Source organism: Poecile atricapillus, chromosome 17 (genome assembly GCF_030490865.1).
Source record: "Poecile atricapillus isolate bPoeAtr1 chromosome 17, bPoeAtr1.hap1, whole genome shotgun sequence".
NCBI classification, from domain to species: Eukaryota; Metazoa; Chordata; class Aves; order Passeriformes; family Paridae; genus Poecile; species Poecile atricapillus.
This window is the reverse complement of record NC_081265.1, coordinates 4,486,590-4,509,031: the sequence shown is the minus strand read 5'-3', so window position 1 is coordinate 4,509,031 and position 22,442 is coordinate 4,486,590. Positions and strand designations below refer to the sequence as shown.

At 39.1% G+C, this 22,442-nt stretch overlaps 1 protein-coding gene across 1 annotated transcript in view; it reads left to right on the top strand.

Annotated features, from left to right (window-relative positions):
* The window catches only part of ANKFN1 (ankyrin repeat and fibronectin type III domain containing 1), a 56,991-nt gene that overhangs the window by 2,354 nt on the left and 32,195 nt on the right, over positions 1-22,442 (top strand). The window contains exons 2-4 of the mRNA XM_058852535.1: positions 4,909-5,119; positions 8,975-9,169; positions 11,153-11,266. Of these exons, the coding sequence (XP_058708518.1) occupies positions 4,909-5,119; positions 8,975-9,169; positions 11,153-11,266 (520 nt within the window). The remainder of the gene's footprint in view (positions 1-4,908; positions 5,120-8,974; positions 9,170-11,152; positions 11,267-22,442) is intronic.

Here is a 22,442-nt window from a genome sequence, read left to right as displayed (position 1 = left end):
GTTTCTGTGCCACTGAGCTAAGTCAAGGAGTAAAATCATGTCTCCAGACAAGTGAACAACATTTGTTAGAATTTGTTTTCTTTCAGCTTTGGCTAGTGAAGAGTTTTCTTTCCACTCTCTCTTGCTGTGCAACACTTTCCATTCAGTAAATTGTTGTCTTGCTGCAGACATAGCAATGTCCCAAAATAGCTTTATTCTTGAACTCATGTTTATCAAAACAAGTCTTTGCAGAAACTACTTTACCACTTTTTCCAACTCCAGTAGTACATAGTGGACTTTTTCAGTCAAACTTAGAGCAAATAGCTTGAAAGGGGCACTTCATTTTAATTAAGCTACATAAGATTGCATTTCTAAATACTCTGGCACTGAATCACTTACTGGAACATGTTTATTACTTACTGCAAAGCAATACTGTAGTTCTTTTCAGTATATACATTTGTGCATCACAGTAACACCTAAATAAATTAATCACGTAGCACAGCTGTCCAGCTAATGATTAGAGGCTGCAGGACTGAGTCAAGGAAAAAGCAATGCAAAAACTTCTCCTAAACTTAACCCAATCACTTTTAAATGGGATTCAGTTTTTCTTTGGATTTAATTTCTTTTGTCCTTTCAGAGCAGAAGTTATCTAATAAAGGTAAATGAGGGCTCGTGTTGGTATTTGTGCCAATACCAGCTGGATTAAACAGAGCACTGGGGTCTAAAGATATTACTCTTTATACCTGTCTGGATTTCTGATCCCTGGACTGCAGATGTCTGACAAATGCTGCAATACTTGAGAGTCTTTTACATGGAATGTGATAAGCTTTTTGTGGCAAACTGTACAGTTTTCAAGTATATTTCTGTTTTCTGTGTGAAAGCAAATAGTTGGGGAAAAGTTGTGTAGAATTTTTTCTGGACTAGGAGAGCTGGGGTGGATGGAAACTTCCAAATGGGGCAGTTCACCAGCATGGGTGATGATAGACTTTAGATAAGTAATAGATATTTTCCTGTCTCTCCAGGATGATTTCTGAGTGTCTAGCACAGTTTGATGAGGGATGCACACATGAGCAGCTAGAAAGGCCACATCACAGCTCCCGTGATTTTACACTCTTTGAAGTCACAGGACTTGCTGATGGATTTCAGTCTATTGCTTGTGTCTGAATTGCTCATTTGGAAAACCTGGTATTTGCAATTTGGTCTTGCAATTGTTTGGATTGGATGAAGTAGCTTATGATATTCACGCTCTGTTTCTCATTTAAATCAGTGCAGCTTTTTCAATCAGTTTTCTAATGAAATTAAGAAATAGAAATTTGCTTTTATTTTTTTCCCTTTTTGGTGAAACTTTCTTGCCAACAGATCAGCTGGCAAGAGCGTTTATGACAAATTAACTTAAACATGTGCTTAGATTCTGCTCAACAACTTACTTAGGGCCAAAATTTCACAAATACTTCAGGTATTTCATTTGGAAAGCAGAAGTCCAAAGATGCATTTTCAAAGGCACACTGGCAGGTCTAAATCGTGATAACTGAATAAAAAAAAAACAGTTTAAATCAAAGTTCTTAAAATAATTCTACAGCAATCTGACAGGTAGGTAAAATCTCTTTTTAGATTTAGGGGTGTGTGTATGTCTACATATATATATTTAAAAAGGACCAAATGCTTATGTCAGACATAATTTGGGTTAATTTCAGCTATAATAGTGAAGTTAGCCATCTCTCTTTTACTATCATGTAATAGTGAATTTTTTGTTTCTATAACGGAAGAAACTTAGGAGATGTAGTCCAAGATTTCCTGAGTTTGTCACAGAATTGGAATTAAAGCTAAATAATGATACTGAGCACTTAGGGTAGCACTCTACAAATGCTAACTCATTTAACTTTTGTGCACATATGTAAAGCCAATTAAAAGATAATTACTTATTCTGGTTTTTTAAAAAGGGAAAACCATATGTGTACCCAGTGCCACAGAAGGGAAAATGTGAAGAGAGAAATAACTAGCTTGTCCTGAGTGAGCACCACAGCCTTTCACCCAGTGATATCATCAGCTTTACCTTTTTATTTTGCTCCCAGACTGTTTCCAAAACTAAACTTAACTAAAAGAAATGCAGACTAATGCAGTCATTCCATTTCCTTCAAACAATTCCCTTTGTAATATGCTCTTGATTAATCCACTGCTCAATAAGTAATTTTCATAGCTGTGATCAGTTACAAGAGTAGTTTGTTTTCTGATTGGATCAAAATGTAGAAGATTCTGAAGCATGATTATCCTGTATTCCTATAAAGAACCCTGTAGAGAAAGTTCCAGTAACAGTAGAAAAAGAACTTGAAATGGATGTTAAGAGTGATGAAATGAATGTTGTTTAGAATGCTGATATAGAAGAATTGGTGAATGTATTTCTAGTGGAAGGTGTCCCTGTGGCAGGCTGTTGGCACAAGTTGATCTCTAAGGTCCCTTCCAGCCCAAACCTTTCTGTGGTTTTCTGATTTTACATTTCTAATGATTTCTATGAAAAAGAAACCTATCAGTTCACAATTCTTCATCTTAATAATGAAGTTACATAGATTGAAGAGCACAGCTTTCTTTTTCCTCTGTACTTCAAACATCAGTGCTCTCTATTAATTTTGAGTTATAATACAGTGACATACAGCTGTTAAATCAATATCACTGTTAAGTGGAGCTGAAGACATACAGAAGTATCAGAATCATACCAATAATTAAAATATTTTGTAATTATAATGTAATTATAATTACTTAAAATTAGAATAAGAGTAAGGTCTCTGATATCAAGATTATAAATGTTTTACATAAGCAAGACAGGAGATATGTGGAGCTACTGGAATGATAAGAAATATTCCTGCATTGCAGTAAAATTTTCTGACATTTTTGAAGTTTTATAATATAATAAGGGAAATATATGCTGTCTTCTAAAGTTTTCTGGACATGTGTTCTCACTAATGACAGTGTATGTTCTTACAAACAATTTTTATCTTGAACAGAGGAGTTGATAAATAATGACAACTAGAGCTGCTTGCCATTCAACTATCCTTTTTTCTGAGATTTTTATCTTGTACCTGGAGTGTGGTCAAAGTATTTGGTTATAAAATTAAACCTGAATCTCACCATCTGGAGAAAAGTCTAAACCCAAGAATGTGACAGAGCCCCATCATTAGCACTGATGATTAACTCATATCTTTTATTCTGCACAGAAACCTACAGAAAAAAATAAACCTACAGAAAAAACATTTCTCTAACATGAACTGTTCTGTACTTCAGTGTCTCCAAGGTCGATTCCCAAGTCAGAACTACTGTCCCAAATTTGCTTTATTGCTGCACAGCTCATCTCATCCTTAGATCATTATCTTAACATAAGTATCCCATTTCTTTATATTGGCAGTTTGGGGTAAAGGGCATCTTATGTACATTTGTCTTCCTGTTTTGCTGATCCCCAATATTCAGCACAGATGGGGTCTGTACCAAAAGTTTTAGGTAGCATCACCTTTGCAATTTCTTACTGTGGTACCAATATTTCACGTGAAAAGAGCAGACCAGAAGATCCCTGTCAGGCCTGAAAATTTCTGAAGACACTTTTTAAGTCATGCACATTTAAGAAAAGCCCCTGGAGAACTGATCAGATTCCATGGTGGAGCTGGGGACTGCAGTTTCCAGAGCTGCTTGGAAACCTAATCCATGTGTTTTATGAGGAGACAAAAGATGTTCCAGCAGGTCAGTGTTGCTTCACCGAGAGCAAACTTGGACACAGATATGCCAAATAAAACTATATCAATTTTAAAAAAAAAATGAAGTTTTAGAGCGGTTGAAGTGACTTCTAATCACAGTGGAAAATGGTTTCAATTCAATATTTATTTCATAGAATAAAGAGTGCATTCTGTGATGAGAATTTTCTCAGTGCTCCCTCCCTGTGGTTTTGGGACACAGGGAGCTGGTTTATTCTGCGTATCCAAATCTGTGCTCTGAGCCCTCCTTGCCTTGCTGGGCCTCCTGCTCCTGCTAATTCATTCCAAAGAGGGAAAAACCCTATCAGGTAATTATGGCAATGGGACACTGGGAGAGAATTTAAAGAATCTTGGCAAATAACTTGGAGTTACTGCAGGCTCCAGTAGGATGTTCTCATAAAAGAAACCTGCAGGCCCTGCTACTCTCCTGCACCTGCTTCTCCCCAGCTCAATTACGAAACAACAGGGGCCTTTGTGTTGTGCCATTCTTTTATCTCCTTGACATTGGTAAGGAAAAGGTTCAGTGGTTCTTCCTGCCTCAGACTTGGTGCCATGAAAGTTCCTGGGTTTGATTGCTGCTTCTCAGACATGCACACTGGGCAGTCCAATTTTTCAGACACATTTCTACTTCTGTTTTTAAGGACTATAAATTTCAAGGTTATTTCTAGTTACAACTTAAATGCAATAACACAGGCACCTAGAAATAACTGAGGTGGTAGAATGAACATGCTGGCTCACACAGGAACTGGGAGAGGATTTCTGCAAAATTGCTTGTTTGATTTGGATTTTCATCACCTGATTGTAGTTTTCTTGAAAGTTTGAGTTTGAAAAACTCAGTAGTCCAAGGCTCTGCCAAAACTGTAGTGTATCACCCAGCTTCACACTGCAAACAAAATGTTGCTGATAGAGTTTGATTACAGGGCAGATGTCTGAAGAAGGATGTGTTTGTTCCATATGGTTTAAATCTCACTTGAATCTTCCCACATACCTGAAGCAATTTCAAGCACTTCAGGGGTAGACCAAGCTCAATTCTGCTGCAACCATTTGCCATGCTTCAAGCTGAGCCTAACTTGGGGCAGAAGGAGCAATATTTTATTTTGAGAAGCAATCTCACAAAACAAAAATTTTCTCTATTTTTAAAGCACAAATATATGAAAAGTTTTACTAAATTTCTGTCTTTATTGACACACAGAATTTTCAGTGCAATGAAGCTATGTTTGAGGCTGTAGAGCAGCAGGACCTGGATGCTGTTCAGATTCTTCTTTATCAATACACCCTGGAGGAACTGGACCTGAACACACCAAACAGCGAGGGACTCACTCCTTTGGATATTGCCATTTTGACAAACAACATCCCCATTGCCAGGACCCTTCTACATGTTGGGGCAAAGGAAAGCCCACACTGTAAGTAAAGAGCACAAATTGACTTAGATACTTGCTTGCATGAGATCAATTCTGCTGTTGCTAGGGAAAATCAATTGCAGGGCACACAAAAATTGTCTGGTTTTATTGTAGGGATGATTATAACAAGAGTGCTGGAGGATGTTTGCAGCAATATCTGCTCATTGGATGTGTGCTCAGTAGATCTTTTTTGTTCTCTGTCTCATATACACCAATTAATGAACCAGGTTGAGCTTCTAATGTGATTAACACAGGGGCAGCTGGGTTAATAGCAATTTTGAGAAAAAAATCCTTAAAAATGTGGCAACAGGACCTCAGGGATTCAAAGATCCTGGTCTGAAATGTAGAGTTTGTCATCAAAAATGAAAGGATGATGGGTTGTCTAGACTTTGCTTTATTTTGATTATCTTTTTGATTTTGGCTATGCTGCCTTCAGGAGGCCAGTTGTGTGGAAATCTATCACTTCCATTCCCCACAGACCCCTTACTACTGATCTTCAGATGGCCTAAAATCCCACTTAAATGAGAATTTCAAAGTTCTACAGAACCAGAGAAAATCTAAACGCAAAACAGACCTTCTCACTTTACTGGAATACCAATATTGCTTGTAACTACATATTGTAGTTATAAAACTTCTTTGTATTCCTTCATGGGCCTTTTTATGCCCAGTTTGTGGGTTGGAGAGTGACTTACCAACCCAATTAATCAACCATATACCATGACACAAACTCTGACGCCTTACGTGGGTCTAAAAATACCCCGATGTAAGAGAATTTGTTTTAAGCTGTCAATGCCTATATTTAGGACATTCCCAGCAAGGCTATAATGAGACTGTGTTTGAGGGGTTCAGCCACTGCAGAGTCTGCCATTAATTTGAAGTTAGTTAAATTAACAACATTTAGTGCTGGCGTGTCAATCTCAGTGCTCCAGGAAATTGCACCTTGAGGCTACTAACATTGCCAGTTTTTTCACTGGAGAGTGTGTGTGCATGTGCATGTTGAGTTTTTTTGCCAGACCTTCAGTGTTGGTACACCTTTATTGCTTTTCTATATCCACAGCACTTATATTATCATTTATTCTGGCCTCCTTTAACCTTCCCTGGAGATTTTTGCATAGTGTAGCTGCTCAGTGAAAAGAGTTTTTTAGTTTTATATTTATTTGTTTATTTTTCTGTCATGGTTCATGACTGAGGCTTTAAAAAAAAGTGTGACAGCATTTAGAGTACATGATTGACTGCTGAAGCAACATTCATTAACCATGACAAATCTAGAGGAAAACACAGTCTTGAGTGTTCTAAACAGCAGTAAAAAAGACTAAACTAATTTTTCATTGACCTCATCTGTAAATAAATGCAGTCTGATGGCAAGCAGGGGCAATCATAAATTAGTATTCATTTCCTGTAATTAATGCAAACATGCCTATGAACACAGAGAATATGAATATATAACCACTTCATTTCCATTTCAAAATATAGCCACCAAATTTCCACTTCACTTATCTTGATTTTTAGTTTTTCTGATTGAAATAACGGATGAAGCATTCTCGGTAAAACGCAAACAATCTTTTTGTTTGGGCTTCTTACCTGAAGGATTTGCAGGGGCTGAGAGCAAAATACAAAAATTTATTTTCAGCCCTCAAAACAAAGGTTCACAGCATCTTTGTGCGTGGCTTCACTCTTGTGGAACTGAGTCACTTTCTGTTTTCTCCAGACTTTCTGCTCTGCTTTCCATACTCAACCAACCCTGTTCAAGTTAAATCCTGTTTGTATCATCTCAGGGCTGCAGGAACATGGTCCAGCACCCAGCAGGAGTATTTTCATTTCTCTCTGGTGGATAATTGAGCAACACTTCCACAGGCTGAATGGGAGGGTAAAATCCTGACTCACCTGGTTTTGGGACTGGACGCAGCATCTCTTAATGTGATTACATCTCTTAATGTGATTACAAGTGTACAGCACAGAGCTGGGAGAAGGCAAAATAGAGGAATTCCTTATTCCGAGTGCACACAAAAAGCTTCCTTCATGGAAAAACCTTTTCTCTTCCACTGTATATATTAGCTGTAGTCATCCAGCTGAAATCTCATTATAGCTTCTAATCTAACTCTGTAGAAAAGAGGATCTGGAGGACAGACAGCTTCCATCTGTATCACCTGGATTTCTGCCTGGAGCAGCAGCAGATAAAGCAATAGATAGTAAAACTAGGATCTTCATTTCCACATGGAACTCAGATTTTATAAATCTCAACAGGAACCCAACATCTTTTAAAAACAAAATAACTAAGATCGGAGAGTACAGCATTTAAAATACTAATTTAGCTGGGGAAAAGACAAAGTTTTGTCTTTTCAGCTACTATTATGAAACTGTATATGATTAAATATATTCATGGTTTGTTTATGTTAACCCAAATAAAAATAAGATTAAAATTTCTACTGGCTGATTGGACACGTTTCCAAGACTCAACAAATGTGGATCTGAACCTTGATTAAACAGATAGAGACAGATCCTTTGTCAGAACTTGAACCGATGCCAATTCTCAACCACCTGAAGCTCTGGCACATAAAATCTCCTTCCTCAGTCCTGTTGTGCTATCAGATGTGTTGCATGTTTATTGTAGGCATGGATCCAGGAAATCCTATCACCTCTGGCCTCCCAGTAAACAACAGTTCAGAGGATACCAGCAGGTTCCAGGGAGCCTGGCCATATGTCCCTGATGTCCATATGAGGAATGATCAAACTTAAGAAGGATGGCTTCAAGCCAGCTTCTGGAAGCAAAGTCTTAGAGACAAACATTCTTCAAAAACAACCCTTTGGATGTCAGAGGTGTTGAGTAATTCTTTGCTCTCCTGTGGCTACAAAGATCCCAGGGCACTTTTCACATCAGTAGGGTTATTCTTAGATTCTGCTAAACTCTGGCTGTCATACAGTTACAGGAGACAGAGGCAAAAGTTAAAATGAGAGGCTCAGGCTGGATAAAACAAACACCTTTTTCACTATAGGGACAGTGAAGCAGTGGAACAATCTCCATCCATCCTGGGAAGTTTTCAAATCAAACTGGATAATGCCTTCAGTAACTCAGTCTGACTTCCTGTCCGAGCCTGTTTTGAAGAGGAGTCATCCAGAAAGGGTCCTTTCCAATCTAATTTGTCCCATATGGTCCCAGTTTGGAAATAGCACATTCATATCCACATATATATTTGCTCCTCTGGTGTTTTGGTGTCAAAAACCTGCCAGTCTTGGTGCTCTATACTAGTACACGTGTACTTCTTTGAAAGCAAAGCAGTGGGAGATCCCAAGTCAGAATACAATTTAATAGGAAAATTAAAATGAATGCAATCATACAGCAACACTTCCAGAGTCAGAATACAACCTGACACCCTCTTTGTCGGGGTGTTGGTACAGTCCCATTAAATGGTGGCTGCAGTAATCCTGGAGTGACAGATGTGCTTCTGGTGAAGCAATGATCCTGTAGAAGGGTGTAGTTTTCTTCTGAAGATCCAGTGGTGATGCAGATGGGTCCAGTCTTCCTCTGGGAATCCAGTGGGGAAAGGCTGACTGCGGTGTTGTGAGTCTCAGATTATATCCAGGTAGGAATGCTTGGCTCCTCCCCCTGGGTGGAGCATCCCACAATGGGATGATGGAATTTTATCAGTCCTGCAGTGAGACTCAATGGCTCATTCACAGAAAATATCCCCCTGGAGGGAGGATGGGTCATGGAAGAGATAAAGAACACTGCCACATCTGGTTTTAACAGTTTATGAAGATGGTGATAGAGTACATACTTTTGGGTACATTTTACATCGTAACCTATTTTGACCACCAAAATTTTGCTGAGCACTTCCTATTTCCCCCTTTTCCTGGAAGTTGAGACCGTGGAGAGCAGGTCTACACACCTGAGCACGCTGGTGCAGGAGGCCCAACAGAGAGTGGCAGAATTGTCAGCGCAAGCAGTGAGTGAAGGGCTGGGCATGGAGAGCACCGAGAGGGAAAAGCAGCTCAAGGGCTGGGAGTGGAGGGCCAGGCTCTACCAGCGCATGAAGGCCGGCTACGAGCATGCCCGTGAGTATGTTGCCTTTTTCTCAACCTGGAAATGAAACTCAAGGTAATTTTGGTAAGGAGGTAAAAGAAGAGGATGTTTATTTGAAGGCCTTTGGGGGCAGTTATGGAAAGATGTCCACAAAAGCCCATCCCTACAGGGATGAGTACATTTTTATAGGTTTTAGGAAATTAACATAATGGATAAAAAGCACCAATTAGGAGGACAAGTGATGCAATTCCCCCCCAGGTCAAGCCCCTTCTCTGGAGTTCCCGCATCGGCACTAGCTGTGCTCTGTCCAAGAAAATGTATCTTGGGGTGTTGTTCTCAACCTTGGTTCTCAGGAAGAAACAAGATAGTGCTGGGTCTCTGCACCTCCCAGGGATTGGAGCTCTGGAATTTGTTTTGTCTTTCTGCTTAAGGAAGGGCTCTGGAAAAGTACTGGGAAAACTAATTACTGACACAATAGGCTACAGAGCTACAGATAGGTGTGTGAAGAATACAGAGAACATATAAAAGGAAAAAAAGGCAAAAACCGAAGGCATCAAGTACAGGGAAACAGCAGAATTCCAGGCAGGAATCTGCAGCTGAGAACCCTCTCCAAAGATGCTGATTCTCACAGCACTGCTGTGGAGCAGGAGGGGGTTGGCATGGGGAAACTGAGGCACAAAGGTGAAATGGCTTTTCCAAGAGGGAGAAGGAAATGGGTTTAGAACAATCTGAGAGCAACAAGGACAGCTCCTTAGACTGCATAACATTAATAAGACATCCAACATCCCAATTCTTTGTTCAGGATGTGATGATTGTGCCCTGCTTATCTCTACTCCTGGATCTCATTTAACATGTTTAGAATTTAAAACAGGATGCTATAAAACAACATACAAATAGGCAGGAAGAGGGATGGGGACATTGGCCTTTTCTCTGGTGTAATTTGATTATTTTTCAAAAGAACTTACTATTTTGGAATGGGATTGTTCTAAATACTTGATCAGGATGGGAAATTTCATTTTGCACCTAAGTATTGTGAAAATTTAACCTTAGTTTTGGTAAGCACTAATCTTAATCTTGGTATCCATTTCATCACCACAGCCACAAACTGAGTCACTTTAAACAGCTGTACAAGTGAATCTGTATCCAAATTAAATGGGAATTTGGGCCCAAATGAAGGACTAAACAGGCCTGAATTTTTTTGTGGATCTTTTAGCTCTATCCTATGTGATGAAATACAATCATTGCTATTAACATTTTTACAACTATCTTTATATAAATGTACTTACAAATAATTTTCTCAAATTTATTGTATGCTAAGGTTATTTCTTCAAGACATGTAGTGCTCCTTCTCTTGGATACTAAATACAAGAAAAGAAATGTAGTGAAAGTTAATATACTGATTTTTTTAATCAATCCCAGCAGTAAGTCATGACATTTTGTGTTTGGTTTCTGAATTGAGTCTGATTGATAATTCTGTAAATTAAGCTTTTTTTTCCCTCCTTTTCTTTTTTTAAACAAAAATGTTAGGTCTCGATTGACAGCTGCATTTTGGAACTATTACACTGAAAGAAGTGTGGAAGTTGCAATTTTTGAATCCAAATAACATAAAAATGTTTTCTGTTTCTTGATAAATTTGAGTTTGTTAGTGAAACCATAAAGGTTTCATTAGCTCTTTGTGTTTTTTTCCTTTCTGTCTCCTCCTATTCACCCAAAGAGATTCATAGGGTCTTTTCATTGACATAATTAGCATGAATCTGTTTTATTGGGTTACATATATGCAGGAAGATATTTTTAACCAAAAAGGAGCCAAAAACCATGATGGAAACAAATGGTGTCTGCAGGATATTGTTAGCAGGGGCACTAATTAAAATGCTCAAAAGGCAGAAAACACAAACACCTACAACCCAAAGCTCACAATTGCAGGGTGATTTTCAGTGGGTTCTTTGAAGGCACAGGAACATTGTTTGAATAGGATTTGTTGTGCTGAAGAGCTGATGTTTTCTCTTCTCTCCCAGGAGCCCCCGAGGCGCCAACCAATGTCTGTCTCATGGTAACGAGCAGTACATCACTCACTGTCACCTTCCAAGAACCCCTCAGTGTCAACTCAGCTGTGGTGACCAAGTATAAAGGTATTGGATTTAGACATCTTTTAGTCCCCTTAACAAAGTATAAAAATTTGAGGGCTAAGTGGCAAAGGTATTTATCTACAAGAGATTGTATTATGATGCAAGTAGTGTTTAAATGTAATTATTTTCCCAGTAAACAGACATAGAAGTGGAATTTTCTTGAAAGATTACCCAAGGACAAAATTTTTATTTAAAAAAAATAATAATAAAAAAAAAAATTAACGAAAAGTTTTCTCCATGAGTGCTTTGAAGAAGTTTGCTTGACTCACTGTGGTTAAGACATCAGCTCAATGACTGGGTTGAGATGAGCAGTTACAAAACACAAACTAACTTTTGGTGCCTGTGGGCTCCTGAAACCATGTGTATCCTTGTAAAAGCCAAACCCACACCACCATTCCTTAAAGGAATGCCTCTGGAAGCTGAAACTTCTGGCAGAGGCATCATACAGCCCAATTAATTAGCTATTCCAGGGTTGCCACATCATTCTTGGAAGAGTGATACATTTGGGGTGGCACCAGTTAGCTGCAAAGTGCAGTGAATAAGAAAATGCTTTCATCTGAATAGCCCTGTTGAATAGAGATGGTTTTAAAACAGAATTTCTGTTCCACAGGAAATTCCAACATTAAGAAAAAAAGCAAGTTTTATTGAAGATTAGAACAAAAATGAGAATTTTTAAAATGTCCTGTTTAAAGGAACTTTCAGGTTTTCTACAATCTTTGGAACAGTAAGTCCTTCAGTATTAAGCACAGCAATCCACAGCCTCAGCTTCCAGTGGGAACAAGAATCCTCCCATGGGCCAAGGGATTGGGGATCTGAAGCCTCCTTGGTCCTGCCCAGGGGAGTCAAGGAGTGGGGGCCTGAAAATCTTCTCAGCTATTTCCCCCAGTTTCTCCCTTCATGCTTCCTGCTGTGTTTGTTTCTTTGTATTAATCATTGAGAACTCCTTTCCGAGGTGCCTAAACCCAAAATTTCCATACTCACCTCCAGAACCCTCCTGGCTGTGTGGTGGGGAGTTGATTTGTGTTTCCATGGGTGTGTGTCCCAGAGATGGTTCCAGCAGGAGAGGTTCAGGAGGACCCTGTCCCCCAAGGGTCCAGCAGCTCCTGGAGCCCTTCCAAAGGTGGGACATGCAGTGCACAGGCTCCACTGGCATCAGCACAAGCCCCCAAAGCACTACAGAAGCTTATTTTGGAAAAGGAATGTTCTTTCTTTCCTCCTCCTGCTTATGGTCACAGATTCCACTCATCACTGGCTGTGCCCAGCAAAACAGTTTTTCACATTCTATGAAAAAACCCAAGCTCCCAGACACCACTGAGGCCATCAAAGTGATAATGCCCTGATAGCCTCAGTAGAAGGAAAATTACTGTATTACACCAAGTCAGCTGTGCAGTGCTGCAGGAAGTGTGATTTTCAAAAACATCAAAGCCCTTTAGAAGCCTAAATCTAATTTTCAGCAATGGGTTGTGTTGCCAGGAAACTAAATTTCATTTAAGAGCTTCCCACTGCCTGATTTACTTGTGAAAACAATACTTGGGCTCCTAAAACACCAAACTTCTCTAGCAAATATCAGACTGTTCTACATAATAGTTGTATTTTAAATAACTCTGAAACATTGTCCACCCCCTAATTATAATGATTCTTGGTATTTTCACTGGAAAAAAACAACCAAACAGAGCTAATTTTAAAAAATAATTTTCTGAAGGTTGCAGTATTTTTCTCTTGGGTATTCATTTGGGCTGAGCCTGGTTTGTACCATGTCAGTGGTGTCCTGTTTTTGATAAACACAGCATTCAAAGAAATTTAATCCAACCTGACCTAACTTTCTGATCAGACCAGGTAGCACTGCCCTGTATGCTGAACTACCTTCACTTGGGATCATTTTATGTTTTATCAAGTTGACAGTTAGTCTTGCCAGAATATTCTTTTTAAATCCTTTGTCCCAGGAGACTTGCATATTTATGGTTAGATAAAAAGAAAGATCATTAATAGCTCCTTTTGGTGACTTTCAGGAATTAATTAAGCACTGTTTGTAGAATTGTTTATTACATTATGGAGTGAGATTCTTTGTGCTACTTTGAGGGGTCATAAAATGAACCTTTCAAATGATCACTTGCAAGAATGATTAGAACCAGCTAGCAATTACCAGCCCTGAAAGGAGAGCTTGATAACAAAGTGTGAGGATCTTTTTAATCAGATATATAAACCTCCTGTCCAGAAAATCATCAAAGAATTTTGCTAATTCAGGAACAAAACAGAAAAAAAAAAAAAAAAGAAAAAAGGCTGTTAAGGTGTTTGGGGTTTTTTTCCCTCAATACTTTACTATTTCTTTTTCTAAGCAAATTAAAATTCAGAAGCATTTGCAACAGTGTTTAGGGAATACCTACTCATTAACAGAAACTAACAATGTTCTTTTCTCTGGATCTGAACGGTAGGGAGTAAAAACTGACATCAATTTTGTTCAGTTTAGTTTAGTTCCCTAAAAACAGTGAAAAACTTCCAATTCCATTTTTCCCATGTCATCTTTCTTTTTTTTCTTTTTTTTTTTCCTTTTTTTTAATATATTTTTTCCAAAGCTTTATTTTATTCCAAATGCCTTTTAGAAACTGAGCTTGGAACATTACCTAACTGTCTGCTGTTTTCCTGTGTGTGATCTTTTCCCTTGTTAGCTGTATAACTTACAAATAATCATACAGGAGAATAATACTTTGCACTCACTCTCTAACCACTAAAACCATCTCACTTCATTAGGAGATTTAATTTTAACCACACACGGTGAATGGGTATTGACTTTGGTGTCCCAGCTGGATGGCAGCTCAGTGGCTGCATTCTGTTCAGCCATTGCTTTAAGGAGCCAGAGTATTCTTTACTTCCTTTCCTGGATTGTTGTTTAATGTTGCAGGCACCATCCTAATGGCTCCCTTCAGTTTCCCTCTGGAGAAGGCTGCAGTGTGGTGGTGGCTGACATGAAATGATTCCTAAGTATATTGTAACTTAGTAAAGTGTTTTGAGGCTGGAAGCAGACAGGCATGACATAAATCAATAATAAAAGTAATAATCTGCTCCATGCTAGAGAAAGATTCAAAGCCAGAGACACCTCACCCCAGCCAGTTTTAGGAAGGATGTGAAGCATCACTGTAATATTGAGGGAAAAAAAAACCCTGTCCTTGGCTAATTGTGCCCTAGAACCAAACCTCACATCCCACCATGGAAGTATTTAGGACCTGCTTTAGTTTTACATCTTTGAAAACGCAATCAAAACGTTCCACGTTTACACACAAAACAACTTGCCACAGTTGGAAGCCAGGGAGAGCTTTGTGTTTGTAGCAGCACACTGGTACTGCAGGATGTTTTGTTATCCCAGAGGACACCACTGAAACCATCTCGATGAACAATTCCCCAGAGCAGCATAACCCAGCCAGACAGCACTCAGCTCCCAGGAGCATCCCACTAGGGACCAGCAGCAAGTGCTGCAAAGCTTTTTTTCAGGGCTGTTCTTTTTCACTAATCAGCCTTTCTAGGGTTCACATGTTCCCCACAACACATACACATAAAGAGAGCAGGTTTTTTCAAAGGAAAAAAATTAGAAGTAATGTTAAGTAATTTTTTCTTACTTTTTTTTTTCCTGTGGATTTAAAACCTGCTTATTATTTTGCATTTACAGTGAATAAGTACAGATAAACTTCCTCTTACTGCATGATTTTTTTTCATCTATTTCTCATCAGAAGTAGCCATAATAATGCTGTGATCCCAAAGTATAGAATAAGGAAGAAAAATGGACATAGTGCTGATCACTGCCTACTGGAAAGGATCACCATGCAATGAAAAATCTCTGTTTATATTTTATTTACAATTTTTAAACAAACATCTATATTCCCTTTTGAAGAAAAAAAATGAAACAGCTTGTATAACCCAAGTTGAGCTAATTTATTTTAGAGCCTGGAACTATTTATGTTTGAAGAGAGAAGAAGAAAGACATGTTTGATGTAGCAAACAAAGCTAATCTTCTCTGTTTGGTTGTAGCTGTGGATGCCAAGTTATTTCCCAGATAGTGATGCTGAGCTGTCTAGGCCACTTTAGCCCTTTTTACCTTTTTGTTTAGTTTGGTATTTTAGGAGAGTATTTCATGTTTGTCAGAACTTCCCAGCTGCCTTCCAGGATTTTTTTTGGATGGAGAGAAGATTTTTAATTTCAGTCAGCGTAGCTCTTTAAAACACAAAACAAAACAAAACAGATTGGCTTAGATCAGAAAAGGAGTTATGTTTTGCTTAAATTTTGAGAAAAAGTCATTCCCTGACTCCCTTCTTCCAAAACACTTTGTGGTCCATTTCAGAATTTTTTTTGAATGAGAATAATTTTAATTGTCTTTGAGTCACTGTTTCAGTCCTGGCTGGATATGCAATGCACCCAGGATGTTGCTGTCACACAGCTGCATGAAATGGGTCCCAGTCCAGAACAGCACAGCAGAATTTGCTGTTGTCATTGGGAGTCTCAGCCAAAGGATGGTTGGAGCTGCCTTTGCACCAGGGTCAGCACCTCTGCTCAGGAATCAGGAGCCAGGGGCTGTTTGAGACCTGTTCAAAAGAAACCTGAATCTGGGATTCTCAGCTGGCTTCTCTCCAGGTCAATGGAAAATTTATGTTAAAGATTTCAGTGTGAAAAACTTCCAAAACTTCACAGGAGTGATCTGTACATTTTGATTGTGATTCTGCATGTTCTGTTCTTGGGGGTATTCCTTTCACAAATAATCTCATCATTTTGTGTGGGCTTCTGCTTGCCCCCATGGGCACATCAAAAATTGGCCTTCTATATTTGACCAAGTCTGGATTTGTTCCATAGCAGGTTCCCTGCAGTGATCCTCAAAGACCTAAATATTCAGATATATTGCTATATTTCTATATAGATACCTATATGTATCTTTCTCCACTTTGGTGGCAACTGTCTGCTCACACAGCAGTGTCAGAGTGAAAAGCTGCAAGCCTGTGGTTTCTTTGACTTCTAGAAGAACCCTGGTTATGGAGATGAATGCTTGTGCACACAAATCTTATGAAAACAAAGTGCTTTAACAATAATACCTCTGTCTCTCTAAAGCAGATGCTGTGACACTGCTTGATTCTGGTCCAGTCCATAGTGGAATTGAGCAGCATTCTGCACTTCATCTTGAAACCCTTTCCACTTATCATTCAAAGTTTCTTTGTATGTTCTGAAACTCGTTCTTTCTTTCCTTAAAACAGTTCTTGCTCCATTAAAAGAAAAGAGAATACATTTCTTTGTAAGACATTTGAATTTATCCTGCTGAATAGGTGTGGTCTGATATTTTTTACAGTAGTTCATTTATGCCATTTTATTAGGTCTCCCGGGCACTTTATTTGCACGTTACATTTTGGTAGCTAACAGGACTGTGCAATTTGACTTCTATTTTTATGCCTAGCCAGTACAGAAATGTATAAAAGTTAAAACAAACCTTTCTATTTCTAGCTCCTGTCAATGTCTGTAGTATGTGCTGGACTTAACATAAAATTTAAGACCTTCTATTATTTAAGTTTGTTATGTATTTAAAATCACCTTTGAACATGAATCACATATTAAGTGATGGTGTAATTAACGAATGTAGCTAATCAAACACCGGTTACTCAGCTGAATCATTCTTTCCTCCTGCTTTGTGTTTTATATGGATTTTGAACAGCAGCTCAGGATGAATAGCTCTGAGAAAACCCAGACATACAGGCTCTACTTTTGTCTGCCTTGGTTTTTAAGGAAAAAGGCTTGTATCATGATGTTGAATTTTTTACACTGCTTTGTCTTTTACATTTGCTTTGACTTAGCAAATCAGTAAGTTATGGGGGATTTTTTTGTTGTTTGCATGTGGCTGTTACAGCTTCCAGTTCATAGGCATGGCATAGAAGAGGTGAATTCCATGTAGTCAGTGGCAGGACTGGGACTCCAGACCTTCAGCTTCTGTCTTGAAGGAGGTCCATGATTTAGCAGGTATTTTGATTAATGGGTTTGGGAATGAAGACTCATTGAAGACTTCAACAAAACCAGAATGTCTTCAAAGGGTTTATGGCAAAGTTTCCCTGCTCACAGCTTCATCTTAAGTCTTCTCTGGCCTATCATGGACTTTCCTGGACCACTGAAGAGCATCAAAGGTCTGGGTCTTATTTTCCTCCCCAGTCAAAGCCTGATCCTGTTCCAGTAATCAGATCTGACCCCCAGAGCTGATGTGTGTCTGTAAATTTGGAATCAGGTTCTGGGATCTGCTGCAAGCTCCTGATTTGTGTATTGAGCATCGACTGCAGGGTTTGCTGCTTCCATGCACGAGTGCCCAGTTAGTTCAGGCATGAACACCCATCAGTTTGTGCCTGAGCACCCAGTTCATTTACTGAACACCCATGGCTCAGCCATGAGCTCCCTCTTAACCCATGTCTGAGCTCAGTCAGATCTCACCTGAGCACCCACCTGGCTCACTCCTGAGCACAGTGATGGGCATGGATGGAAGGTTCCAGTAGCCAGGGAAGGAGTGGGAGGTCAGGAGAGGCCGTGGGCTGAACACAACTGGCCTGGCCTGGCTCAGTGTGATGGAGAACCCAGCATGGAGTGAGAGCCACAGCAGAGAGAAGGGAGGCTGACTGCAGGAAAGGGGCAGGATAAGTGGATTAAGCTCAGTCTAGTAAGGATGGTGGGAAGGTGTTCACTTAAACGCTGGGGTTTTTTAATTATATTTACTTTCTTCTCACTTGTAACGAATTATTAGAAATTTGTGTTACTTGGCAATAAATTAAATTAAGTAAAAACTCCTCAAATCAAGGCTGTTTTGCCTGCAACACCTGCCTGCATGGCTAGGGAAGGTGAAAGCTCTTTAAGTTATTGTACAGATTAGTCAATAAAGAAATAAAGGCCTTAATATGGTTAATCAACACCTATGCAGAAAAATCCCTCTTTATACCACAGAACTAGAGGACAAGGAGTGGAATCCCCTTAAACAGGTAACTTGATTTAGTGTCTGTGTATTTTCTTCCTTTGCTCCCCACACTGTGCAGTGCTCTGCTCTGCCTCCTCCATTGAAACAGATTTACTTTTTTGTGTGCATTATCCCAGCTGCTCATTATTAATTAGATTTTAATGTCATGCTTTGGGACGAAGCTGAGCCTGCCCTGTGTGCACTTCACACCAACAATTGGTCCTTGCATGTGGGAGCTTCCCCCCAGCTCTGGCTGCACAGATCACAGGAGAACAACATTCCCACTGGGAGGGGAAGCTTGCAGAATCCAAGCCAAGCTTTTGTGGGATGTGAAGCCTCTGCATAAGAACCCCATTTATTCTCCAGTCTCGTCTCACAGTCCTAACACATGCTCTCTCCCACTTTTCCTTCCACAGTGGGATATGTTTGTCATTTTAGGGCTGAGAAACAAATCTTGGCTGTTATTACAATCCATTGTTGATTTCTAACCACTGGCCCACATTGGAAGGCTGAATGTGCACCCACATGGCACATTTTCTTAGTTATTTATAAAATGTTAATAAGAAATGTCATTTTCACTAACAGAGGAAAAAATTTCCTTCTTGTTCTGAAATAGCTGGTCTTATTGCAAACAGATAAAGAATTGCTGGGATTTAGAAAATGCTAATCAAATACTTCAGAAAAAAGATCTTTTTTTTTTTTTTAATACATATATTCTCTTGGTGAGAATTTTATTAAAATTTCAGTTAAAATAGTGTCTTATAAATCATTTCTATAATGCAGATTTGCTTTAAGATGAACTAGTGAAACCATGATCAAGCAAAGATGTGTCTTTGGCACCTAGCCTGCTGTCATAATGGTTCCCATAAATGTCAAGACATAAAATAGAGTATTCTGGCCTGGGTCAAAGGAACATCCAGAAACAGGGCCACAAGAAAGGTTATTTAAAATCATTGGTTATTATTAGCAGGTGCAAAAGCAAAGGAGCCCAGAGCGGTTGGGAAGAAGATTTACTGCAAATAAAGTATTTGATTATTAAAAAAAAATCTCTGAAATAAGAATTGTGAAGATTTATAACCATAGAAGTTTCAAATGAAGATGTTCTCTCTAGGAATAGTCTAGAGATGCTTTTCTTGGTGTTCTGTCTTGCACTGTCCTGTTACGCTGAGAGGCCCTCAAACCCTGCTGCAGCTCTTTCCCACCACACCACAGCAGGGCTTTGTTTGCCTCAGGTGGGCACAGAGCTGGTTTTTTACATCTTTTTTCATTCCTCTTCAGCTTTACTGACGCTTCTACTAACCCAGTACAAAGAGCCTTGGATAAGTTTACAGAAATAACTGAAATGATAGATAAGATCCAAAATAATGAACACTAGTATTTAGAACAGTTTGGAGCTCAGGTTTTAATTTAAGCTGTACCTGGAAATCCAAGTCCCAGGGCATGACTGTGTTTTAACTTCTGTGTTTGCACAAACTGCTCAGTGCCAAACATTTGTTTTTTCCTAATGGAAGCATTATGCTGTCAATAGTCCCTACAGCTGGTATGACTTGTCTTTCTCCTATCATTGGAGGATTTCCAAACATGAGAGAGGCATAAACACAGCCTGAACTGAAAATCTGGTTCAAAATTGGGTTCCTTTCTTAAATCAGGCTGGAAAGAATGCTTGAAAACAGCAAGGAGGAGCTGACCAAATACTGCAAACAGTTCTCCATCAGAGCTGGTGATGCTCTACACCAACAGATTCCTGCTTTCCACTAATGTTCAGGTCTCTCCACTTGTTTGATAAGTATTTGTTTATTGTCTTTCATCCTGATTTTATTCATATGAATGGCAGTGTTTTATGTCCTTGAATCCAGTTGCTAAGACATTATGAGAGCAAATGATTAATTTTTTTCGTCAAGATAAGCAAGCAGAAAAAGTTGGCATGAAGTGGTTTCTGGTGGTGCTCTCTGTCAGTTTCATATTTCAAAGAAAGCTAATAAATAACAAAATTATTTGTTTGGAAACACCAGAAAAGGCAAGGAAAAACAAATGTCAAGACAAGAAACAAATTCTACTGTGGCTCAGGCTATTTGCTCGACTCAGGAGAAGAAGGTGCTTTCCTGAAGAAATCTACAATAGGGTCAGGAAGTGTTTTGTGTCTTCCCTTTGTCCATCTCTCTGATAAGCTGTTAAAGGCATGATCAGTGTAAGAGAAAGATTGTGACTGGAAAAGAAACAGGTGAAAATAAACTTCTCCCTTTATTTTAAAGTGAGTGAATTGAGTATTAAAAAAAAAAAAGAAAAAAAAAGAAAAAAAAAAACTTGGCCACGAGTAAGTTACATAACTTAAGCCAGTCTAAAATTATGTGCCAGCAATTTACATGAGTTTTATGTAACTGTTTATACTGCTGTTTATTTAAAAATTACTACTTATCTTGGCGACCGCAGCAACACATCGTGCATTTGCTAGCTCTGGAATACAGGGCACCTTCATTAAAACACATAGTCACCAATATATTAAACACACAAAAAAGCCCTGCTCTGACATAACATGAAGTGTCAGATGGAAAGCCGCAACAGCAAAGACATTCAGCGTTCACAACAAAGCAGCCCTTTGGGGTGTTCAGAACAGGACTGGAACATGCTCCATCCTTAATTCACCCAACAGCTCTCAGGTCCTTTACAGTACAGTTGGTGCAGTCTACAAGACCAGCTCCTGTTCCTGGGCTCTCATAAAGGACCCTCTTCATCCTCAGCTTTCTCTGCTTGAGCGTGTTTATAATTCAGCATTTACACGCTGAGGTGAGGCAGCCTTTTGTTCTTCCTTAAAGTCCCAAGGACTCCAGCGTGACACAAGTGGTCGGTAATTTCTGTTTGCTCTCTCCCAGCACTCACTCTTCACAAAGGAGGCAAAGATTTAGCTAAATCTTCATGATGGGTTGCTCATGCACAAATTACATAATATTTAGGCCCAGATCCACCACCAGGGTAAGACCATGGGTGAGAGGATTTGTATTGGTACCAGGAAGAGCTGCAGATATCCCACAAAACCAGGCAATGGGAACAACACTGCCCTCATACCTGGATTTTGCCCTTGTTTTGGGGCCTGTTGACTGAACCAGGTGCTCCACCCCTCCCTACTTCATTTTCACTTCTGTAAAATAGGAAAACTGGTATCCATGTCTTCCTAGGAGCCAAATGAATCAGTATAGCAGAATATTATATATTATTTTCAGATGACCATTGCAGTAGAGAGCTGAAAGCTGGCAATGCAGAGCAGGAGATATAAACTGAAGTGATAAATTATTTCTGTCGACCTGCATTTCTTTAAAGCAGTATCATGTCATCTTCTCACTTGAATCAGTAAAATCACGGGAGGAAAAAAGTTTGTTAAAATTATAGGCAAGCAAGAAAATTCCAAAACTTGTTATGAGTTTCTTTATGACAGATATACTTTGAAATGAGGGGGAAAAGAAGGCACTTTTCCAACACAGCTGTTGAAAAAATATTTATTTTTCAGTTATGGAAATTTTTATTGAAACGGGGAGACGGGTTTTTTTCCAAAAGTGAGTTTTTAAATAAATATATTTGATAATTAAGTTTTGAGTAACTTTGGATACGCCATCTTGTTAGGTAAATATCCTTTAAAAGGAGGGTTCTGAAGCATGATAACCATAACCTGGTCCACAGGCCAATATCATAATCCCATGTTTCAATTCCATGGGGCTCAGCCACCACTGGCTATTTATTTATTTCTTTTATTTGTGTAAGCTTAAATAAATTTAAATACGCCTCTTGAAGTACCAGTTTATATCTGGGAAGCCTCCAGTCCATAGAACAGTTAAAAATTTGGGAAGATCAAAAGCCTCTTAGAGCTACTCCTCTCACCCTTAGCTTTTGCTTTGTGCTGCCTGAAGTGTGACCCAAGCTCTGCCCCTCTCCTGGAGCAGGACACTCAGGCATGCCTGAGGAAGGATTTGCTGGCAGAATTCATCCTGAGTGACATGATTCATGCTTGACATGAATCCCTGAAAAGAAAAAAATGGTGTCTGAAGTGACTGCAAGCCTGTTGACAACACATTCAGCAGTTTGAGCAGGGTTTCTCCTTCTGGTTTCTCCTTCTGGGAAACAGAAAACACGTCTTAAGTCTGCAGCATTTGTACACTGTCTGCAGTGATTGAATACAAGTGGAGTTAGAAACCTTGAAAATCACAGTTTACAATGGAAAGTCTGACAGGC